The 18,932-nt window shown below is 53.6% G+C and overlaps 1 protein-coding gene across 2 annotated transcripts in view; it reads left to right on the forward strand.

Moving 5' to 3' along the window:
* The window catches only part of KAZN (kazrin, periplakin interacting protein), a 1,025,916-nt gene extending 1,007,504 nt beyond the window's left edge, over positions 1–18,412 (forward strand). For both annotated transcript variants that reach the window (XM_045063784.1, XM_045063785.1), the window contains 5 exons: positions 6,390–6,621; positions 8,014–8,115; positions 8,696–8,862; positions 13,156–13,273; positions 14,911–18,412. In XM_045063784.1, the coding sequence (XP_044919719.1) occupies positions 6,390–6,621; positions 8,014–8,115; positions 8,696–8,862; positions 13,156–13,273; positions 14,911–15,075 (784 nt within the window). In that variant the 3' untranslated portion in view covers positions 15,076–18,412. The remainder of the gene's footprint in view (positions 1–6,389; positions 6,622–8,013; positions 8,116–8,695; positions 8,863–13,155; positions 13,274–14,910) is intronic.
* Positions 18,413–18,932: the final 520 nt, after the last annotated feature.

Genomic DNA, 18,932 nt, shown 5'->3' on the forward strand with positions numbered 1-18,932 from the left:
ACATTGCCCTCTCTGGACCTGGGTCCCCTTATCTCTAAAATACCGACCACCAAATCCACCAGCCCCATCGCCCGTCGCTGTATGTCCATGATTTTATTTTACCGTCCCAACATCAATGTAGGATAGACATTTTTACCCCCATTTTAAAGACAGACAAAGTGAGGCCTGGAGAAATCATGCGTGCAAAGTCATGCTACAAAATACCTAATTTCAGAGTCAGTCCCCCTCCCATCATCCCATGGCCCCTCAACGCTAAAAACATTGATAACCCCTACTACTCGCGTTTATGGGACACGGAATGTGCCCCAGACTCTGTGCTGAGGGTTTCACGCTCTCTCACCTCTCAGCCTTCCCAGCTTCTGTGAGGCGACCATGGTGAGCCCCATTTTGCAGGTGAGGAAGCGAGGGGAGAGACGCAAGGTCCGGGAGCCAACAGGGATCGGGCCCCCCATGGCCTCGTGTTTTCTGCGTTGAATCATGACCCAGATGATGTCTCAATTTTGTGCCCAAACTCAGATTTCGGGGTCTCATCTAGCTCGGTTTGGGGCAGGGACAATGTCAAATTTTATAAAACATCTGAATCACTCCTAAAGTCACGCTGTCTTGTTCAACTTGGGCACTTAAGGATAGCTCGGACCAACAGCTGGGAAATTGTTGCCAAGCTGAGGCCCCATGGGGACAACTTTAATGAAAAGAGAACCGTTCTGAAGGGCAGACACGCATTAATTGACAGCATGGGGATGGATATTGGGGACTATAAATGGCTTCCCTCTCTTAGGTTCAGCCAGGTGCCCCTCCCCCCCTCCCCGCCCCGTGTCTTGTTGCACAGTTGATTTGCTGAGCAAACCCTCCCTCAGGCGGGGGAAGAGGGCTTCTGGTCCCCACAAGTGACAACCCTGGGCCCAGGGCATTGGATGGGAGGGCTGGGAGCTCCCACGCCTGGCCAGGGCAAGAGAGCCCTGATGGTGGCTGGTGGTCCTGGGAGGGGCGTGGCTGACGGTCCTGGGAGGGGCGTGGCTGACGGTCCTGGGAGAGGCGTGGCTGACGGTCCTGGGAGGGGCGTGGCTGACGGTCCTGGGAAGGGCTGCTCTGAAGCCAAGGCCTTAAGAGGCGCTGGGAGGAGGTCCACCTGGGACTTTCTCTTCCTAGAAGGGAGCTTGTCTTGGGTCAGAAGTTTCCAGGACAGGAGCTTGGTCCTGGTGGACTGGAGTCAAGGCCCCAGTCTGGCCTTGTCTTCCGTGTGTTGGATTATAGAACTGAGGCTGTTGAGCGCAGGTGGGGTTCCGCCCTCCAGGAGCTGGTGGTCTGCGCCACAGGGTGACAGGTACAGGGACAGGGACTCTGGGGAGCTCTGGGCTCAGAGAGGGCCTCCGATCCAGCACACAAGAGGCCTGGAAGGATTCAGGGCGAGCAAAAGCACCGCAGAGCCCGGTAGCAGTCAAGCGGGGGAGGAGGGTGGCGTGGGGTAGAGCACGGCTGGGAGACAAGGACGGATCGCCGCAGTCCTGGGCGGCTGAGAGGCAGGTAGGAGACCTCGCGAAACCGGGAGCCCACCCTTCCTTTCCTTGGCCAGGCTTCCAGGGAAGCCTCTGCTGAGTGCAGAGTGCACTAAGCCAGCTCTCCAGAGGGGAACACAGTCTCTGGGCTCAGATCAATTCTTTTTTTTTTTTTTTTTTTAAGATTTATTTATTTATTCGACAGACAGAGATCACAAGTAGGCAGAGAGGCAGGCAGAGAAAGGGGGGAAGCAGTCTACCTGCTGAGCAGAGAGCCGGATGCGGGGCTTGATCCCAGGACCTTGGGAGATGCGGGGCTTGATCCCAGGACCTTGGGATCATGACCTGAGCTGAAGGCAGAGGCTTTAACCCATTGAGCCACCCACCCAGGCGCCCCAGATCCATTCATTTCTAAAGTTCCATGTGTGGCTGATTAACAGTTTGAGGGAAATACTTAGAGTCAGAGCCGCAGGCTGGGGCACAGCCTTGTGCAAAAGGGTCAGAGTGAGGCTCTGCTGGGAGTTGAGGGGTGAGTCCCGGCAGGGCTGGAAGGAAATGGGCCCAGGGAAAGGCCGGCCCCACAGCCCAAGGGGACCAAGAGCTCTTTGCATCCCGTGCATCTGAAAGGACCTCCAGAGCCTCAAGGGCAGGCCAGACAGTGCTGGGCCACTCCAAGGACTCGCTATGGTGGGTACGCTTTGTCCCTTTCCCCCCCTCTTCGACTGACTTTTTATTAACTGAATGTTCCCACTGCTGGCTTACGGGCTACACATCTTTGTTTCGTTTTTGACCATGGTTCTACAGTTTGCAATATACCTCCTTAGCTTACCACCGTCTATCTCAAAGTGATATTATACAGCTTGGTGTAGAGTGTAAAATGCTTTTTGTCCTCTTGCCTTTGTGCTATTGTTTTCATACATTTTTATCTGTATGTGTTAGATGCTCCATAATACACTGTTATATTTGTCTTCTAAACTGTCCATTCTCTTTTAAGGACATTAGCAGATGAGAAAAATAGTTACCTAGATATTTACCATTTCCAATCACCTTTATTCTTTAAAAAAAATTATTGTAAAGTACACATATTTATCATCTTAACTAGTTTTGGGGATTTTTTTTTTTTTTTTTTTTTTTTTGCTTTTGTTTGGAGAGGGGTGGGGAGGGGCAGAAGGAGAGGGAGAGAGAAAGTCTTAAGCAGGCTCTATGCCCTGTGTGGAGCCTGACGTAGGGCTCGATCTCACAACCCTGAGATCGTGACCTGAGCTAAAATCAAACTCAGACCCTTCACCCACTGAGCCACCCAGGCATACCCCGCCTCCATCTTAACTGGTTTTAAGTGCACAGTTCATTGGTGTAAAGTACATCCACGTTGTTGGGCGGTCATCCTCGCCTTCCATGTCTAGGACCCTCTTCATCTTGGAGAACTGAAACCCTACGCTCATGATAACACAATAAACACGAAGTCCCTGTTCTCTCCTCCCCCCCTCCCCTGCCATATAATGACGACCACCCTTCTACTTTCTGCCTTTATGGTTTTGACTGCTCTCAGTACCTCATTTAAGTGGAATCACACAGGATTTGTCTTTTGGGGCCCGGCTTACATCACTTAGCATCATGTCTTCAAGAGTCTTCCATGCAGCTCGTGTCAAAACATCCTTCCTTTTTAAAGCTGAATGCATTCCACCGTGTATAGAGAGCAACTTTTGCTTAGCCCCTCCTCTGTTGGTAGATGTTGGCGGCCTCCACATTTTAGCTACTGTGGATGATGCTGCCATGAACTTGGGTGTATCGCTATCTCTTTGAGACCCTGCTTTCAACTCTTTTTTGGTATTTACCCAAAAGTTGAATTGCTGGATCATAAGGTAATTCTATTTTTGACTTTTTGAGGAACCGCCATACTGTTTTCCATGGAGGTTACACCACCTTAGAGCCTCACCCACAGCACACGAGGGTTCTGATTTCACCACACCCCCAACAACAGTTGTTTTCTCGGGTTTTTTTTAGCCATACTAATGGGTATGAATTGGTATCTCATTGTAGAGAAATTTGCGCTTCCCTAATGATTAGTGACGGGCATCATTTCGTGTGTTTATTGGCCACTCCTATGTCTTCTTTGGAGAAATGTCCATTCAAATCTTCCCATTTCCGAATCCAGTGCGTTTCTTTCTTTCTTTCTTTTTTTTAATTGTGACTTCTAGGAGTCCTCCTCTATTCTTGTATGTGGGGGAAGTTTCCATGTTATTATTTTCTTGCCTCTTGAAAAAATCTCTTCAACATTTCCTGCAGTTTATTCCTCTGATGATAAATTCTCTCAATGTTAGTTGTTTTTTTGAAAAAAACTTTTTCCCCCTCTCTCATTTTTAAAGTAATGAATTTTTTTAGAGCAGTTTTAGTTTCACAGCAAAATTGAAAGGAGGGTACAGAGGGTTCCCACATCCTCCTTCCCCGACTCTAGCACGGCCTCCCCCATCATCCCACCTCCCACCGGATGGAGCGTTTGTCACAGGTGAGGAACCCACACCTACGCATCCCAATCACCCAGAGTCCATACTTTACATAACGGATCGCTCTTGGTGTTGTGCCCTCTGCGGGTTTGGACGAACATGCATTCGTCGCGACAGTATATATGCTGAATAATTTCACTGCCTAAGAAATCCCCTGTGCTCCACCGGCTCATCCTTCCGTCTCCCTAACCCCTGGCAACCACTAATCTTTTGACTGTCTCCATAGTTCTGCCTTTTCCAGAATGTCATGTAACGGGAATCATATAGTACGTAGTCTTTTCAGATTGGCTTCTTTCACTTTGTAAGGCGCATTTAAGGTTCCTCCACTGGGAGGTTTTAAACAGAGGAGGGACATGATTGTAGATTAATATTTTTATTTATTTATTTTTTAAGATTTTATTTATTTGTCAGAGAGAGAGAGGGAGCGAGAGCAAGCACAGGCAGACAGAATGGCAGGCAGAGACAGAGGGAGAAGCAGGCTCCCTGCCGAGCAAGGAGCCCGATGTGGGACTTGATCCCAGGACGCTGGGATCATGGCCTGAGCCGAAGGCAGCCGCTTAACCCACTGAGCCACCCAGGCGTCCCTAGATTAATATTTTTAGAAGGCCATCTGGCTACTGTGGGTAAAGTGGATGAGAAGGGGCAGGGCCGGCAGGGGGCGATGCAGGGGGAAGTAAAGAGGCAACTGCCGAAATCTATGCCAGAGGTGGTAGGAGCTTGAACCCAGGAAAGGAGAAAAGGGGACAGACATACGGACCAGAGGGACTGATCGACCTGGGGAAGGAGGGGAGAAGAGGGCAGATGGGGACCGGAGCCGGGTGATGGCTGGGGGTGGGGAAGAGCTGGGAGAGGGGACAGGGAATTTAACTTGGAGCTCATCAAATGTGAGACGTGTGACAGGAGATGCCAAGGCAGCAGAGAGTGAGCAGCAGGCTCTCAGAAGAGAGAAGAAGGGAGAGGTGGCGGTCTTCATTTACAAATGTAACCCAGAGCCCTGGAAATGGTGCCACCAGGGAATGGAGAGTGTGGGGAAGAAGAAAGAAGGGAAGAGCCCAGGAAGGAAGATGTGCCCGTCCTGTGACCGCGGCCCTCCCGAGCACAGCGGTCAGCCGCTGTTCAGTGTGCCCTGGTGGACTGAAGGACAGCGAGGACCCATATAGGAGCACCAGCAGGGGGCGCTGCGGTCAGCTCTGCTGCGGTCCTGGATAAGGGACAGGGACTGGGAGGACTCAGGGGCAGGGAGACCCGTTGGCGGGCAGAGTCCAGGGCGACTCCGAGGTGTCCAGAGTGAGCAGTGGAGAGTGGATAGGAGGAGGCTGAGTCGGGAGCTGAAGTCCCACTCAAGAGTGGCTGGTGGGGCAGTTCTTAGAGATGGGGGCACAGGGAGGGGCTGGGAAGAGGGTGTGGGGTATTCTATCTGCGGGGAGGGGAAGGATGCCGGTCCTGATCCCAGACCTGGGGAGGAGGGCAGTGTCGCTGTGTAAGCCCATATTTCCCTGTCAAGTCCTGATCCCTTAGTGCTCCCCCCCCCCCCAAACCTGGCGTCCTGCCCGTCATTGCTCAAGTCCCTCCGCAGGTGGGATGCTCTGTTTTCATTCCTTCTGTGAGGCTGCCACCGTGTGGCAATCAGGGAAATGACAGTCTGGGGGACCTGGGGCTAGGATCATCCTACCTCTTTCTGCATTGGAGAAATACGGGTTGCGCCCCTACTGTGTGAGCAGCACTGAGACAGGTGTGGGACAGAGAGAAAGCTGAGATAGAGCGGTGAGGAGAGAGGGCTTGAAATAGGCAAAGAGGGGGTTTTAATTCTGATTCCAAGATGTGCCACCGGGGGACTCTGGGCAAGGTCTGAAAGCGTCCTGGTTTGTAGAACAAGGAGAAATGGCCCAGGCCACAGCTCTGCGGGCTTCGGGGATACTGCGGAGGAGTGTGCGGAGGGGACCACACCCAGGGGCAGGTGGGGATGCTGAGGGCTCCCGGATATGTCTCCTCCCTCCGTACTCTCCCTGCTGCTCTGCCACCGTCTCTTTTGACTCCGCGCATCTGAATGGGCTTTCTTCCCTTTTCCCATTCCCTTTGGCTGCCTCTCTGGTGATCCCCCTTCTCTTCTTTGGGGCTCGCTCTCTGTTTCTCTGTCTGTCTCTCTCTCCTTCCACTCTCTGCCTCCGCCTCTCTCCCCATCTCCGCTTTGTCTCTTTCTCCCTCTCTGTCTCTCCACTCCATGCTTTTTCCTGCCCATCTCTGAGATTTCTTGGTCCCCCACTTCCCCCCACCCTGTTCTTTTCCATCTTCATCTCTGCCCATCTCTGCCCCATTTCTACCCCACTTCCTCTGTTTCTGCCACCTGTCCCCACCCACCTCTCTCTCTGGCCATGTCTGTCCTCACCAGCCTGTCCAAAGCCGCTGACCTGGACCATCACTGGGTGGCCAAGGCCTGGCTGAATGACATCGGGCTGTCCCAGTACTCTCAGGCCTTCCAAAACCACCTGGTGGACGGGCGAATGCTGCACTCCCTGATGAAACGGGACCTGGAGAAACACCTGAATGTGTCCAAGAAGTTCCACCAGGTCAGCATCCTGCTGGGGATCGAACTGCTGTACCAAGTGAACTTCAACAGGGAGGTAAGGACCAGAGCAGGCGATGGAGGCATCTTCCACAGCCCTTCTTTCTGCCCCTGGCTCCCACTGTCTGTCCACCCAACTATCTGCCCATCAGGCATCCATCGCACCGAGGTCCACCGACCTCGTCATCCACGCACCCATCCCTCCCCCTCTTCCTCCCTTCTTCCAACAGCTGCTTACTGGGCATGGGTCAGGCCCTGTGTCCAATTCAGGGAAAGTGGGGAACCCTCATTCTCCAAGAGTTTCTCTGACCATCAGGGAGAACCACAACGAAGCTGATGCCACCATACCATGGAAAGTTGGCCCAATGGGGAAGTCCAGGATTTTATGAAAACCCAAAGGTGCAGCTTCCAGAGGGATCAGGGAGAGCTTCCCTGAGGTCGTGACAGCTGGACTGAGACCTAAGAGAGGAATTCCAGGCATCAGTCAGCAGGAGATGTGAGGGAAAAGCAACCTAGCAGAGGGAATAGCATGAGCAAAGGCCCAGAGGACAGACTATGGGGTCCCAGTGTTTGGTCTAAGGCAGGGGAAGTGAACAGGGAGGCCAGCGAGGTGACCAGGGACCAGGGGGAGAGTCAGGGTTTGGGCTCTGACTGCCCCTTTGATTCTGAGCCCTGCCAAGTCAGACAGCACGGGGCACCTGCTTCAGCTCCCCTGGGACCCAAATATTCCCAAGGCCGCTCGCTGGGCCCTGCGGGGCAGAGACTATCCAGATGGCTTTGTTTTCTTAAAGTGAGGTCAGAGCACAAGCCCCTCAGGGTCAGGAGGAGCGGCACAGAGGAGGGATCTGTCCGGCTCTTCAGTCCTTCTCACACACACCCCGCAGGGCCCTGGGCACCAGAAGTAGTAAGGTGCGGCCTCTGCCCCCGCCCCCAGCCCCGGAACCGCAGTCTGGTGAAGGAGGGAGACCTGCCAGCAGATCGTGACAGTGAAGCTTGGAAATGGGCACGGCACGTGGGGGCTGGAGGCCGGGAGCCCTTTATCTGGAGGCCAGTCCCCCAGGGAGGCTGAAAGGGGACCAGGCTGATCCCTCCACATGTTACTGGGGTGATGTTTTGTTGGTGACGCTCATTGTCCCCGGGGGCTGGGTGCACCCACAGAAGTCAGCCCTTCATGGAAGACCCGCATTGTTGGGCCCCTACTCCGTGTCAGGAAAGTGGGGTGTCTGGGTCGTACAAACTAGGCAGCAGCTGGGTCTCACCCAGCCCTTCCCCCCCAGAAGCAGGCTTCTCCCCATTTCCCAGAATGAAAGGCCAAGCCCCAGACTGACAGGGCCAGAGGAGCCAGTGCTCGCCGGCCAGAACTCCCCCAGCACCATGGATGCTTGCTCTTTGGGACCCCATGCGTGTTCCCCCACCCCCAACTGACCCACTGTCTCCCCACCCCCACAAGGCCCTCCAGGAGCGCCGCGCCCGCTGCGAGACACAGAACATAGACCCCGTGGTCTGGACCAACCAGCGGGTGCTCAAGTGGGTGCGGGACATTGACCTGAAGGTGAGGGTCTGGCGGGCGGGGGGTGGGCTGGAGCGGCTCGCAGGCATCTGTAAATCCCATGCATGTTTGTGTGTCCGTTTTCTGTAAGCCAGTGTTGTCGCCCAAGCGGGCGAGAATGCCTGCCTCCTGTCGCTCAAGAAGAGGGAGCGCTCACCCCACCCCTGCACCAGAACCCCATTCATGAAGGCTTTCCCATAGCAGGGGTGGAGAGGCTGGGCTGTCCTCTGAAGCAGGGCTGGGTGAATCCAGGCCCATCTCATCGGACAAATATTTATGGGCTGCCTGGCAAGATCTGGAGTTACGTCAGTGACAAAGTAGTCTTGGTCACTGTCCTCATGGCCCTAAAAGAGTGGGGACATTCCCCCTCCGGCTTATACTGCCTTATACTACCCAGTCCCTAAGGGGACAAGACCTTGCTATGGGGGGCATGTCCCTGCCTGGAGCAGGGCAGTTCCTCAGGACACCTCGGGATGACAGGGTGGCCCTCTCAGCCTCAGAGGGCAGGACACCAGGGCAGACCTGTCAAGCTAACAGGGCAGCCCCCCACTGCAGCCTGACCATCCCCGTGCCTTGCCCTCAGGAGTATGCGGACAACCTGACCAACAGTGGCATCCACGGTGCTGTGTTGGTGCTGGAGCCCACGTTCAACGCCGAGGCCATGGCTACCGCCCTGGGCATCCCCAGTGGGAAGCACATCCTCCGAAGGCACCTGGCAGAGGAGATGAGCGCTGTCTTCCACCCAGCCACGTGAGTGTGGGCTGCTGGCTCCCACTCTGGGGCTCCAGAAGCCGGTGATCCTGACCTTCCCCGGCTCCCTCCCTTCCTGGATCCCACTACTTCCCTACAACACAGTGGCCTACTTCTACAAATCAGGAAACAGAGGCTCCAAGAAGCAAAGTGCTTGAGCCTGAAGGTCACAGTTGAAAAAGAGGTGGCCACTCCAGGCAGGGAGAGCTGCGGAGACAGAGGTTTGGAGGCAGGAGTGAGGATACTAACGGTGCTGATGGTCCCAGTGAGCTGGCCACGTCAGCCTACTGATCCCAGTCTCTTCATCGGAAAATTGGCCAGAGGAAAAGCACCTGGACAGACAGATTAGACGCCCTCCTAGTGGACTCTCTCCTTAAAATAATTGCAGTTAAGCTAAAGTCACCATTTAGTGGACACTTGCTGTGGGCACTAATTTCATCCTCATGACAAGACCAAGAAATTGGTGTCACTATCCCTCCTTTATAGATGGAAACATCTCATTTGAAGGGGGCCAAAGTACTTGCCCAAGGTCACACAGCTAGTAAGGAGCTGAGCCCAGATTTGTCCTTTGCTCTATTAATATGACATATTACATTGGCTTTCATACATTGAGCCAACCTTGCATTCCTAGGATAAATCCCACTTGGTCCTTTTTACATGTTGCTGGACTAGGTGTGCTAGCATTTTGATGAGGATTTTTTACACCTGTATTTGTAAAGGATGTTGGTCTGCAGGTACTTTTTCTTGTGATATTTTTACGTGGTTTTGGTATCAGAGTAATACTGGCCTCGTAGGATGAGTTAAGAAGTATTTCCTCTTTTCTTTCTTTCTTTCTTTCTTTTTCTTGAAACTGTGTGAAGGATTGGTGTCATTATTCCTTAAACATTTGGTAAAATTCACTGGTGAAACCACATGGTCCTGAACTTTGTGGAAAGTTGGGTTTTTCCCCCCTACTTCAATTTTGTTATAAATATGTTCAGATTTTCTATTTCTTCTTGAATCAGTTTGAATAGTTTATATCTTCCTAGAAATTTGTCTTTCATCTAGGTTAGCTAATTGGTTGGCATAAAATTATTTATTTATTATTTTTAATTTTTTAATTTTAAAAATATTTTATTTATTTATTTGACAGAGAGAGAGGTCACAAGTAGGCAGAGAGGCAGGCAGAAAGGGGGGGTAGGAAGCAGGCTCCCTGTTCAGCAGAGAACCTGATGCAGGGCTCAATCCCAGAACCCTGAGATCATGACCTGAGCCAAAGGCAGAGGCTTAACCCACTGAGCCACCCAGGTGCCCCCATACAGTTGATTTTACAATCATTTCCCTATAATCTCTTATTTCTGTAGAACTGGTAGGGCTGTCTCCTCTCTCATTCCTGGTTTCAATCATTTGAGTCCCTCTGTAATCTCCATCAGTCTAGCTAAAGCTTTGTCCATTTTGTTGAGCTCACATTTGAATCTGAGGCTCTCTGAGTCAGAACCCTGAGTGCCGAACCCCCAAACCACATGAAGCCTCAGGAAGCAGCTGGGCCACACCCCATGTTATATAGAAACTGAAGCTTGATGGAGGCGGCAGGGATTGTGCATCTGTGGCAATGATCCAAAAGTCTTGAACTGCCCTTCCCTGTCGGTAGGCTGATATCCAAGAGATTCTCAGAGTGAGATCCACAGATCCCAACAGCAAAATCATTGGTGGGGATCTGCCCAAACTCAGATCTATAGGACCAGTATTTCCTGGGAGAGCCCAGGAATCTACATTTCGGGCATTTTTAAGTAGTTCTATGGAGACCAGAGTTTGACAAGAACCCTAGTCCATGAGCCATGATGCAACAGGTGCAGGAAAGTGGCTTTTCTCCTAAGAATTGTCCACCTTCCTTGACCCCCATCTGGCGCCATGTGACCTGTAATGGCCTTAATATATTCTGAGCCCTGGACAGGCAGCACTAGCTAAAGATTAGCAGGCATTCGTGTGTCTGATTAAACCCTTGACCACCCCTAAGGTCACACGTGCATTAAGGACCATCTACGATTCATGCGTGAGCCCTGGGGAAGTTTCTCGTGGGGCACAAATAGCGTGGGTTCTTATGCTGTTGGGAGGCCAGGGATTCCCTTAGGAATGACATGAAAGCAATCCTTCCAATAAGAGGATAAGGAAGTGGAAATTGGACTTGGTCCTCCTCCTCATTTTACAGACGAGGGGTCTGAGCTGGTCAGCCAGGGCACCGAGAGGCAGTGTCTATCCATGGCCCAGGTGTCAGTTCTCCTCAGAGCCCTTTGCTGAGAACTTGCCACAGGCCGTGGGAAGAGATCTCAGTCAACTCAGGGGAAACAGAACTTCATGAGTTCCTAAGAAATTTTAGAGACCATCCCTGTTGGCACCAAGAGTCCCCCGCTAAGCAAAACACCAGTAGAGACAGTGATCTCCGGGCCTGGTTAATATCACCTCAGTACTTAATCACATGCCTGGGGATTATATTAACCAGGTTCTTCAGGCTTTGCCCCCAGGACGTCTCTGCAGCAGTCCAAGCAGTAAAGATGCCCTGTCCCCTGCCCTCTTGCTCCCCCTCCTTCTGTTGCTGACTTCAGCTTTCCGGAGAGAGAGGGAGCAGGGCCGGTGGTGCTGGCCCTTTAAGGCGAGTCTTTCCAGAATGCTCTGATGGGGCGGAAAGATTCAGATGGAGAAACATCCCTGACCATTGAATAGCTATCAAGAGCTAACCCAAGACTCCATCCCAGGATGAATCCAAGGCTTGGAGCCTGATAGGGCAACACAGTGCATAAAGCAATTGGGAAAGGAACGCAGGTACGGTGAGGCGCCCAACAATATTAATGATTTTTCCAAACCCACTACCAGCGCCTCCCTTTCTTCCACCACAGGGGAAATGGCTGGAACATGGGTTCAGATCCGGGCTGTGCTGCTTTCTCCTGTATTAGACACAAACCAGTGACTTCAAGCCTCTGAACCTCAGTCTCTCATCTGTAATATGGGAACATGTCCTCCCTTCCCGGCGGCTTTGTTAGCAGGATTCCGGGAGGCAAACTGCAGGCAGTGCTCCTGACACAGAACCCGCCCCCGCCAAACAACTGATAGTTCACGCCTCCCGGCTTCACACACGCATCGGAGTGTCTCCGTGACGTGCTTTCGTCTGAACTGGTTCCGTGGGGCCCTCCTTTCTGTTGATGGGCTTGTTCCAGCTTTCTCCTTAGCATTTCAGTGAGGAAGAACCATTCCTCCGTGAGCTCTGACAGACTCTGCCGTCAAGCACTCAGAATAAGACACCTTGTCATGTCTCCCACCTCCGTGGCTGGCAGGCTTCCCAAGCTACAGATTGGGGGGGGGGAACAGGGGTGCTCCCAAGGGGGGAAGGGACACACTGAGATATTCAGGCACCCATGAGAAGGTGATGTGTTATGACGTTCTGCCCACCCAACCCCTGGCAGTGATTGAAATGTGAGCCTAGGGAGCAGGTGCTGGGGTGGTTCCGGGGTGGTTCCGGGGTTGTCCCGTGTAATACGGGGGACAGAGCAGGGCCTTCAAGGGCTCGATTCTGGCTCCTCCTTCATCATCTGTGTGATTTTAGGCAAGAAACTTGCCCCCTCTGAGCCTCAGTTCCCCCAACTTGAAATGAGGATAATCACCCCTTCTCAGGGTTTCTGGAAGGGTTCAAGGACCTCAACTCTGTCCTTACAGCGAGAAAGTAGGCTACGACAACATGTAAACTAATGGGCATGGCTGGGTTCCAATAAAACTTTATTGGCAAAGTCAGTGGGCTGGCTGCAGGTTGCAGTTCTCCGAATCCTAGTCTAACAGAAGCCTTCGATGCTTTGACGCAAGGAGCAGTGGGGTCGCTTCAGGCGCTAAGTCAGTGGTGGGGGCAGGGGGTGCAGATTTCAAATGCAGAGTGGGGGAGATTTTCCTGATGCTTCTCAAGTCATACCAGTGAGCTCAAATGGGAGGATTCGCCCATCTAGTCCTCCCTTTCCTGGGAAGGTTTGTAGCACGCTGGAGGGGGAAGAACATGACCTTGGAGTCTCAGAGACTTGGGTTCAGGTCTTGGCTCTGCTGCTCCCAGCTGGGTAATCCTGGACAAATCGCTTAACCTCTCTGGGCCTCCCCCCCCCACCGTGCCCCAACTGTCATGCAGGGACTCTGAGGATTGCATTCAGCAAACGTTGAGCATGTGGGGCCACGCAGGAGGTCCGCAGTAAATCACAGCAGTTATGGTCATTGTCACCCATGGGAGAGTGTGTGTCTCTTGGGAGGGCTGTAGCTGACTCAGTCTGGGTCTCTCTCTAGCTCCTCAGGCATCCGGGAGGCTGAGCGTTTCGGGACACCCCCAGGGAGGGCCTCCAGCATCACACGGGCGGGGAAGGAGGAGAACAGCGGTGGCGGTATCAAGTACAAGGCTGGCCGGGTAAGTCACTGGATGCCTTCGCCTGTGAGTCCTACAGCCCGGGGGAGGTCTTGTTGTCATCTGGGCCCATACTGTCCCCTCCTAGCTCCTCTTTGGCCTGTGGAAGAGGACCAAAGGGCCAGGTCACAGGTGCAACCAGGAGGGAGGAAGTCACCATCAGATGACCTGCATGATGCTTAAGCCCCATCCCCAACCCCCACCCCCCAACCTCCACTCCCCCCAAACCCTGCACTCTGCCCAGGCTTAGAGTAGCATCTGGAAGCGCGGGTCTCACCTGCCTGCATCAGGATCACCTGGGCAGCTGCTTTACAGGACGTTCTGGGACCCACCTGGGTCTCAAAGCCAAGGCTCTGGGGTGAGGGGGAGCCCTCACTGCAGCCAAGGTTTTGAACTTCAGCGACCTGACCGACAGCCACAGAGTAGCCTCTAGTCTGTGAGAGGGCACGCAGTTTGCCTCTCTCTGTTTACCCAGACTCAGACTGACCCCGATTCCCAAGTGGAAGCGTGAAGGTACAGACGGGAGAAGTGGATAATCCAAAATCCTCCTGTTCATTAGGCAAACATTTTTTGGGTACTGATGGGGTTTGAGGCACCATCCTGAGCGCGAATGGGGAATGCATGAGTAAACCCCCACCATACTCTCGGGCGAGCTCAGTCTAGACCATGCAGTCTTGAATGGGGTAGAAATTGGTTCCTAGGGGGAGAGGCAAACCCCTCACCCTTTCTCTCTATGAGGAACAGGTATATATACAGGACATGAACAGAAGCACAGTGTCTTTGGTGTGAAAATTTCATGGTGGGGGGGTGTGAGTAGGGGGAAAATATCTCAAAAGTCTCCTTTTTTAAGGTGGCAACACTGACCAAAAGGTTGAGGACCAGTGGTCTGGAAACAAAAGCAGTCAGGGACATGAAGAGTTACAAAGCACTGTCTGGATTATTAGCATAGAGAGATGTTCACAATAAGAGAAAAATCTGTCTGGGAGCCTGGTGCGTCTCACAATAGTAGCTACCCTTTGCTAGTACCTCGCTGTGTGCTTTACAGGTCTGATTTCTACTCTTCACGACTACTCCGAGAGAAAGGAATCGCTATTCCCCCTTGGAAACTGAGAAAACGGAGGCTCAGAGAGGGCAGGCCACAGGTCCAGGGTCACACAGCTGGAAAGTGACAGAGCAGGGATCCACACCCCGGTTTGTGAGCCTCCAAAATACATGCTCTTTCTGCCACACCAGGAGGTGCTAGAATATTTCTTCCTGACCCAGGAACACGGTCAGACTTCACGCCCAGGCTCAGACATGCTCACTTCTCCATCGTATCCATTCTCAACTCTCCTCCTGCTGAGGAGGGAGATGGGAGGCTTTTGAGGATAATCAAAAAGACTGTATCTGTCCTCACCCTTAGCAATTTACCAGTTCCTTCAGTTGGGAACACGAAGCTCCCTCGTAAGGTTAGCTCACAAAACCCTCTTGGTGTCTCTGAGCAGCAGAGGAGGATTACTAATAGGAGCACAGAGAGGTTAGACAAGTTGCTTAAGGTCACACAGCAATTAGAACGGGGGACCCCTGCATTCCCCAGATCCAAAACACTCACTTCGTCTTCTCTTCCCCCCACTGCTTCCTCTCGTTTTCTCTCCTCTCAGCTGCCCCTGGGGAAGATAGGAAGGGGCTTCAGCAGCAAAGACCCCGACTTTCATGATGACTATGGCTCTCTTCAAAATGAAGACTGTGGAGATGATGACCCCCAGGGCAGGTCAGAGCAGTGCCGTCTGGAAGGCTACAACAGCCTCGAGGTCACCAACGTGTAAGGAATGGATTCCCCGCCAGACCCAGCACGAACACACCCACCGAGGACGAGTATCCAGATGCTGTCTCCACTGTACATAGGGACCGCGGGCCGAGGATACTCCTCTACTCCTGGGCAAAACCCCAGCAGACGGGAGCTCCAGGGAACAAGGTGGCTCCAGTCTGCCTGTCTCGAGCAGGCTGTGGACCTTCCAGCTCGGTGGAAGGACCTGTCGACCCAGCCTCTCTGTAACCCAGGCTCCGCCTCAGAGCAACTGTCAGCCAGTGAGCAGTCCAGGCGGTCCCTGGAGCCTTGAACGGAGCTGCCAAGAGGGAAGGAGGCCGGCGGTTCCCCAAAACACCCTTCCAGAAGGAGCAGGCGGGACTCCAATCAGACACGCAGAGCCCAGCACTGGCAGTGTAAGGAGCCAGCAAAGCCTGAGGCTGACCAGTGGTTCCTTCTGGCCAGCCTGGGGGAGCTCTTGGCTCCAGTCCCCGTATCCCCGATGACCGAGAACTCCGGTTCTGACTTGGGTCACTGAATCTCTCTTGGGAGAACGCAAAATGGGATGGTCATTCCCTTCCATCCTAAAAGCCGTGTGTCACACGGGGTGGACACGTAGAACGGCTGTTTGCTTTCTCCTCTCATGAGTGGCTGCTCTGGGCAGGTGGAGGCAGGTGGGTGATCAGGGAGGGGTGGGGCTTAGCAGCAAAGTTTCCAGGAAATGCAGATTTCCTGTCATTGGGATAAAGGATATCCTGAGGATAGGACCAGGGAGGATGGACTTAGATCAGTGACAACCAGCTATGACAGTGGGTTTGGGATTGGAAGCAGGGAAATGCTTGTCACTGTTGACCCAACAACGGTGACACTTGGTTGTGACGTCTCAGTCACCTGAAACTGGTGTGCTTCCCAGCGCCCTCCCTGAGACGAACCTTGCAGAGCAAAGTCATGAAGGTGGTGGACGGAACCCCCAGCCCTTTGCCTGACTCTGCCACTGTTCTGCTGTGTGACTTCTTCCCGGTGGCCTCACCTCTCTGTGCCTCAACGTCTTCATCTACAATACTCCTGGCTCCCTCCCAGGGACGTCATGAGAATTAACACTTGCTAATGTCTGTAACACACTTTGTAACCTCTCAGGAGACAGGTGGGAAGGTATGGGGACAGAAGGAAGCGCCCAATTTCCCATTCACGACCCAGAACAGACATTGAACGGGTCCTCTGCCGCTGTGTTCTGGTTGGGGCCATGTGCAAAAGGAGGACAAGGAATGCCTACCATTCAGACTCTCTAGAGCCCCCGTAGGGCTTGACCAAAGAGAGAGGGGAAAAGCCTATGTTACACCACCCTGGAAAACCAGTCTGATTCATGTGTTCGGGCTTGAGCCTGCTGACCTTGGCGCTGAGTGATGATTTGGGAGGACCAAGATGCATTGGGTTTCTACTGATGCTTGAGTTGTCAGAATCATCTGGGGGGATCACAACACTGAAGCCATTCGCCCAAGAGTCACGAGAGGTCTGAATTTCCAAGACTCGGTCGGACAGGTAAGTATCCGCCTCTGAGAACCGTCAAAGCCCACATTCTTCAACCCAATGAACTGTTCGCCCTCCTAGGAAAAGCCTCCACCAAGGCGTGATGAACTTGAGAATGACTCCTCCCCAGGGCTGACGACCATGGTTTTTTCTCTGACCTTAAGATAAGCACAGCTTTTCTTGCCCCTGGAAACCAAACGCCTGGCTGGTGGACAGGTGGATGGCCCCTGCCATTCGTCTGAATGTTTAGCCTCCGAGGGTCACATCTCCGACTCCAGGGCCTGAGGGAGAAGCTCCGGTATCTACCTTAGCTTTGCTGGGGTTCCGAACCCCAGGATCCGCATGACATGCAGACGCACAAGGTGCCTGAAGATGCAGAGCCCACAGCCAGGATGGGGTGGGGGGTGGGGAGGCTCCCCTCTAACCTGATGCCTCAGGTCCCTCCCAAGCCAGCATCCAGGCTGGACGACCCAGGACCCCAGGATCTGCCTCTTTCAAGCCAGGCGGGAAATGACTGCCACGGGGTGAGGAAAGAAGGCACAAGGGGACCCGCGTGCAGCTCTGAAGCTTTAAAGCCAACGTTGGCCCGAGTTGTCAGACATGAAGCTGACGCTCCCCTCCCCCATTCATTCCCATAGGGGATAAGATGGGCAAGTGGACAATTTGGGGGGTCACTGGCAGGGATGGCCTTGCTCCCCCGCCACAATTTGCAGCATCAGGCCAGCAGGTCTGGGGCAACGCGAGCAACGTTGAAAGCACCTTCTGGGCCCAGTGGTACATTCTCTCCCAGCCCACGGCCCCATCCTTCGCAGCCAGAGGAGCGTTTGGAACCGGTTTTTCCCACAAGGACAGGTCGGCTGATAAATGAACAACCTCCACCCACAGTCAAATCCGGTGGCCTTTGTCTGCTGAAGAGAAAACCCCAAACATCCGCTCTGCTTCAGGGGTGGGCAGGACTGAGCGGAGAGATTCTGGGAGCAATCGGACTCCGGCTGGCAGAGCGGCCACGGACGGAACGGTGACCCGCCACCGCCTGTCCACAGGGCCCGAGGTGTGGTCTTAGGGCTTCCAGACCTGGGAATGCTTCTTGGAGAGGTGTCCTCAGTGCCCACGGGTACTAGCCCCTTTAAAAGAGGTAGTTGGTGCCAAAGGTTGGGGAGAACCAGAGTAAGCAGAGGCATCCCGTATTTCTGCGAGAAGCTAGGGACCCGAGCCCTCGGAAGGCACCTGCCCGGCAGACTCTGAGCCTTTCTCCTAAAAACCTGTCATCAGGGCCCAGGCTATAAGAGGCAGGAAGAAGCTGCAAGAAAACCTGGACCAGATGCGGGAGAAGGGAAGGGGCCTCTGCACGGCCCAGCCGGCATGGAGGGGGCCCGGGGAGGGAGAGCGCAGAACAGTGACCCCACATCTTGAGGTCCCTCAACAGGGCTCCATGTGGTCGAACGGGAAGATTCGGCAGGACGAGATTTCAGTATCTGCTGTGGGGGACCCCGGAACCCTCTATGGATCCAAGCCTAGCCCTCCCACCATCTGGCAAAAAGCATATGTCCAGGCACTGTCTCTTCTACGCTGCTCTTCCAGGCTCCAGCGGGCTCCCAGCAGCGGAGGAGCGAAAAGCCAGGGGACACAGCAGCTTCCGAAGCCAGCATTATTGCCAACGGCTGGCTGGCAAGAAGAACTTCCCAACACAGAGGCAGCTTGTGGCTGCACAGAGGACGAGTTATCCGTGAGCAGAGATGATGCCCCTGGCCTTTCCGTGCCTGGTCACGGCCCCGTGTCTTCCCAGGAGTGAATTTTAACCCTGTAACAATAAATACTACTGCACAGCGCTTTACTGATCAGGTAGCCTTTTTCTCTCCTTTAATCTTACCAACAGCCGCTTTGAGAGAAGAGATTACCAACCCATTTCCTAGATGGGGAAACTGAGGTTGGGGAGGTGGAGGAGTTTCCCAGCTCCAAAAAAGCTAAGAATTCCCAAGGCAGGGACTCAGACTCAGCCCTCTGCTTCCCCACCCCAGGGTCGTCTGACCCCCCTATGCGATTCCCACCACCCCCATGTCGGGGGTCCACCCCTTCCCCTGCCTCCCAGGGCAGGACCTACTTCACCTGGTGACATCACCCCAAGTGGAGTTCAGATGCGCTCTGTCCTGCTGGAAAAGGCTGGGGCCTGCCCTCCCGGTGTCAGGAGGGAAGCATCTGACACGTGACCCCGCCCTTAGCATCAGCCACTTGCCCGTGTCACTCATCCCAGGGTACTCATTTTCAGCTCAGGCTGCCATGACAAACATCACACACCGGAGGGCTGACACAACAGACATTTGTTTTTCCCAGTTCAGAGGCTGGGCGTCC

This window comes from Mustela putorius, unplaced genomic scaffold (assembly GCF_011764305.1).
Source record: "Mustela putorius furo isolate JIRA1106 unplaced genomic scaffold, ASM1176430v1.1 tig00003853_pilon_pilon_pilon, whole genome shotgun sequence".
In the NCBI taxonomy this organism is placed as follows: domain Eukaryota; kingdom Metazoa; phylum Chordata; class Mammalia; order Carnivora; family Mustelidae; genus Mustela; species Mustela putorius.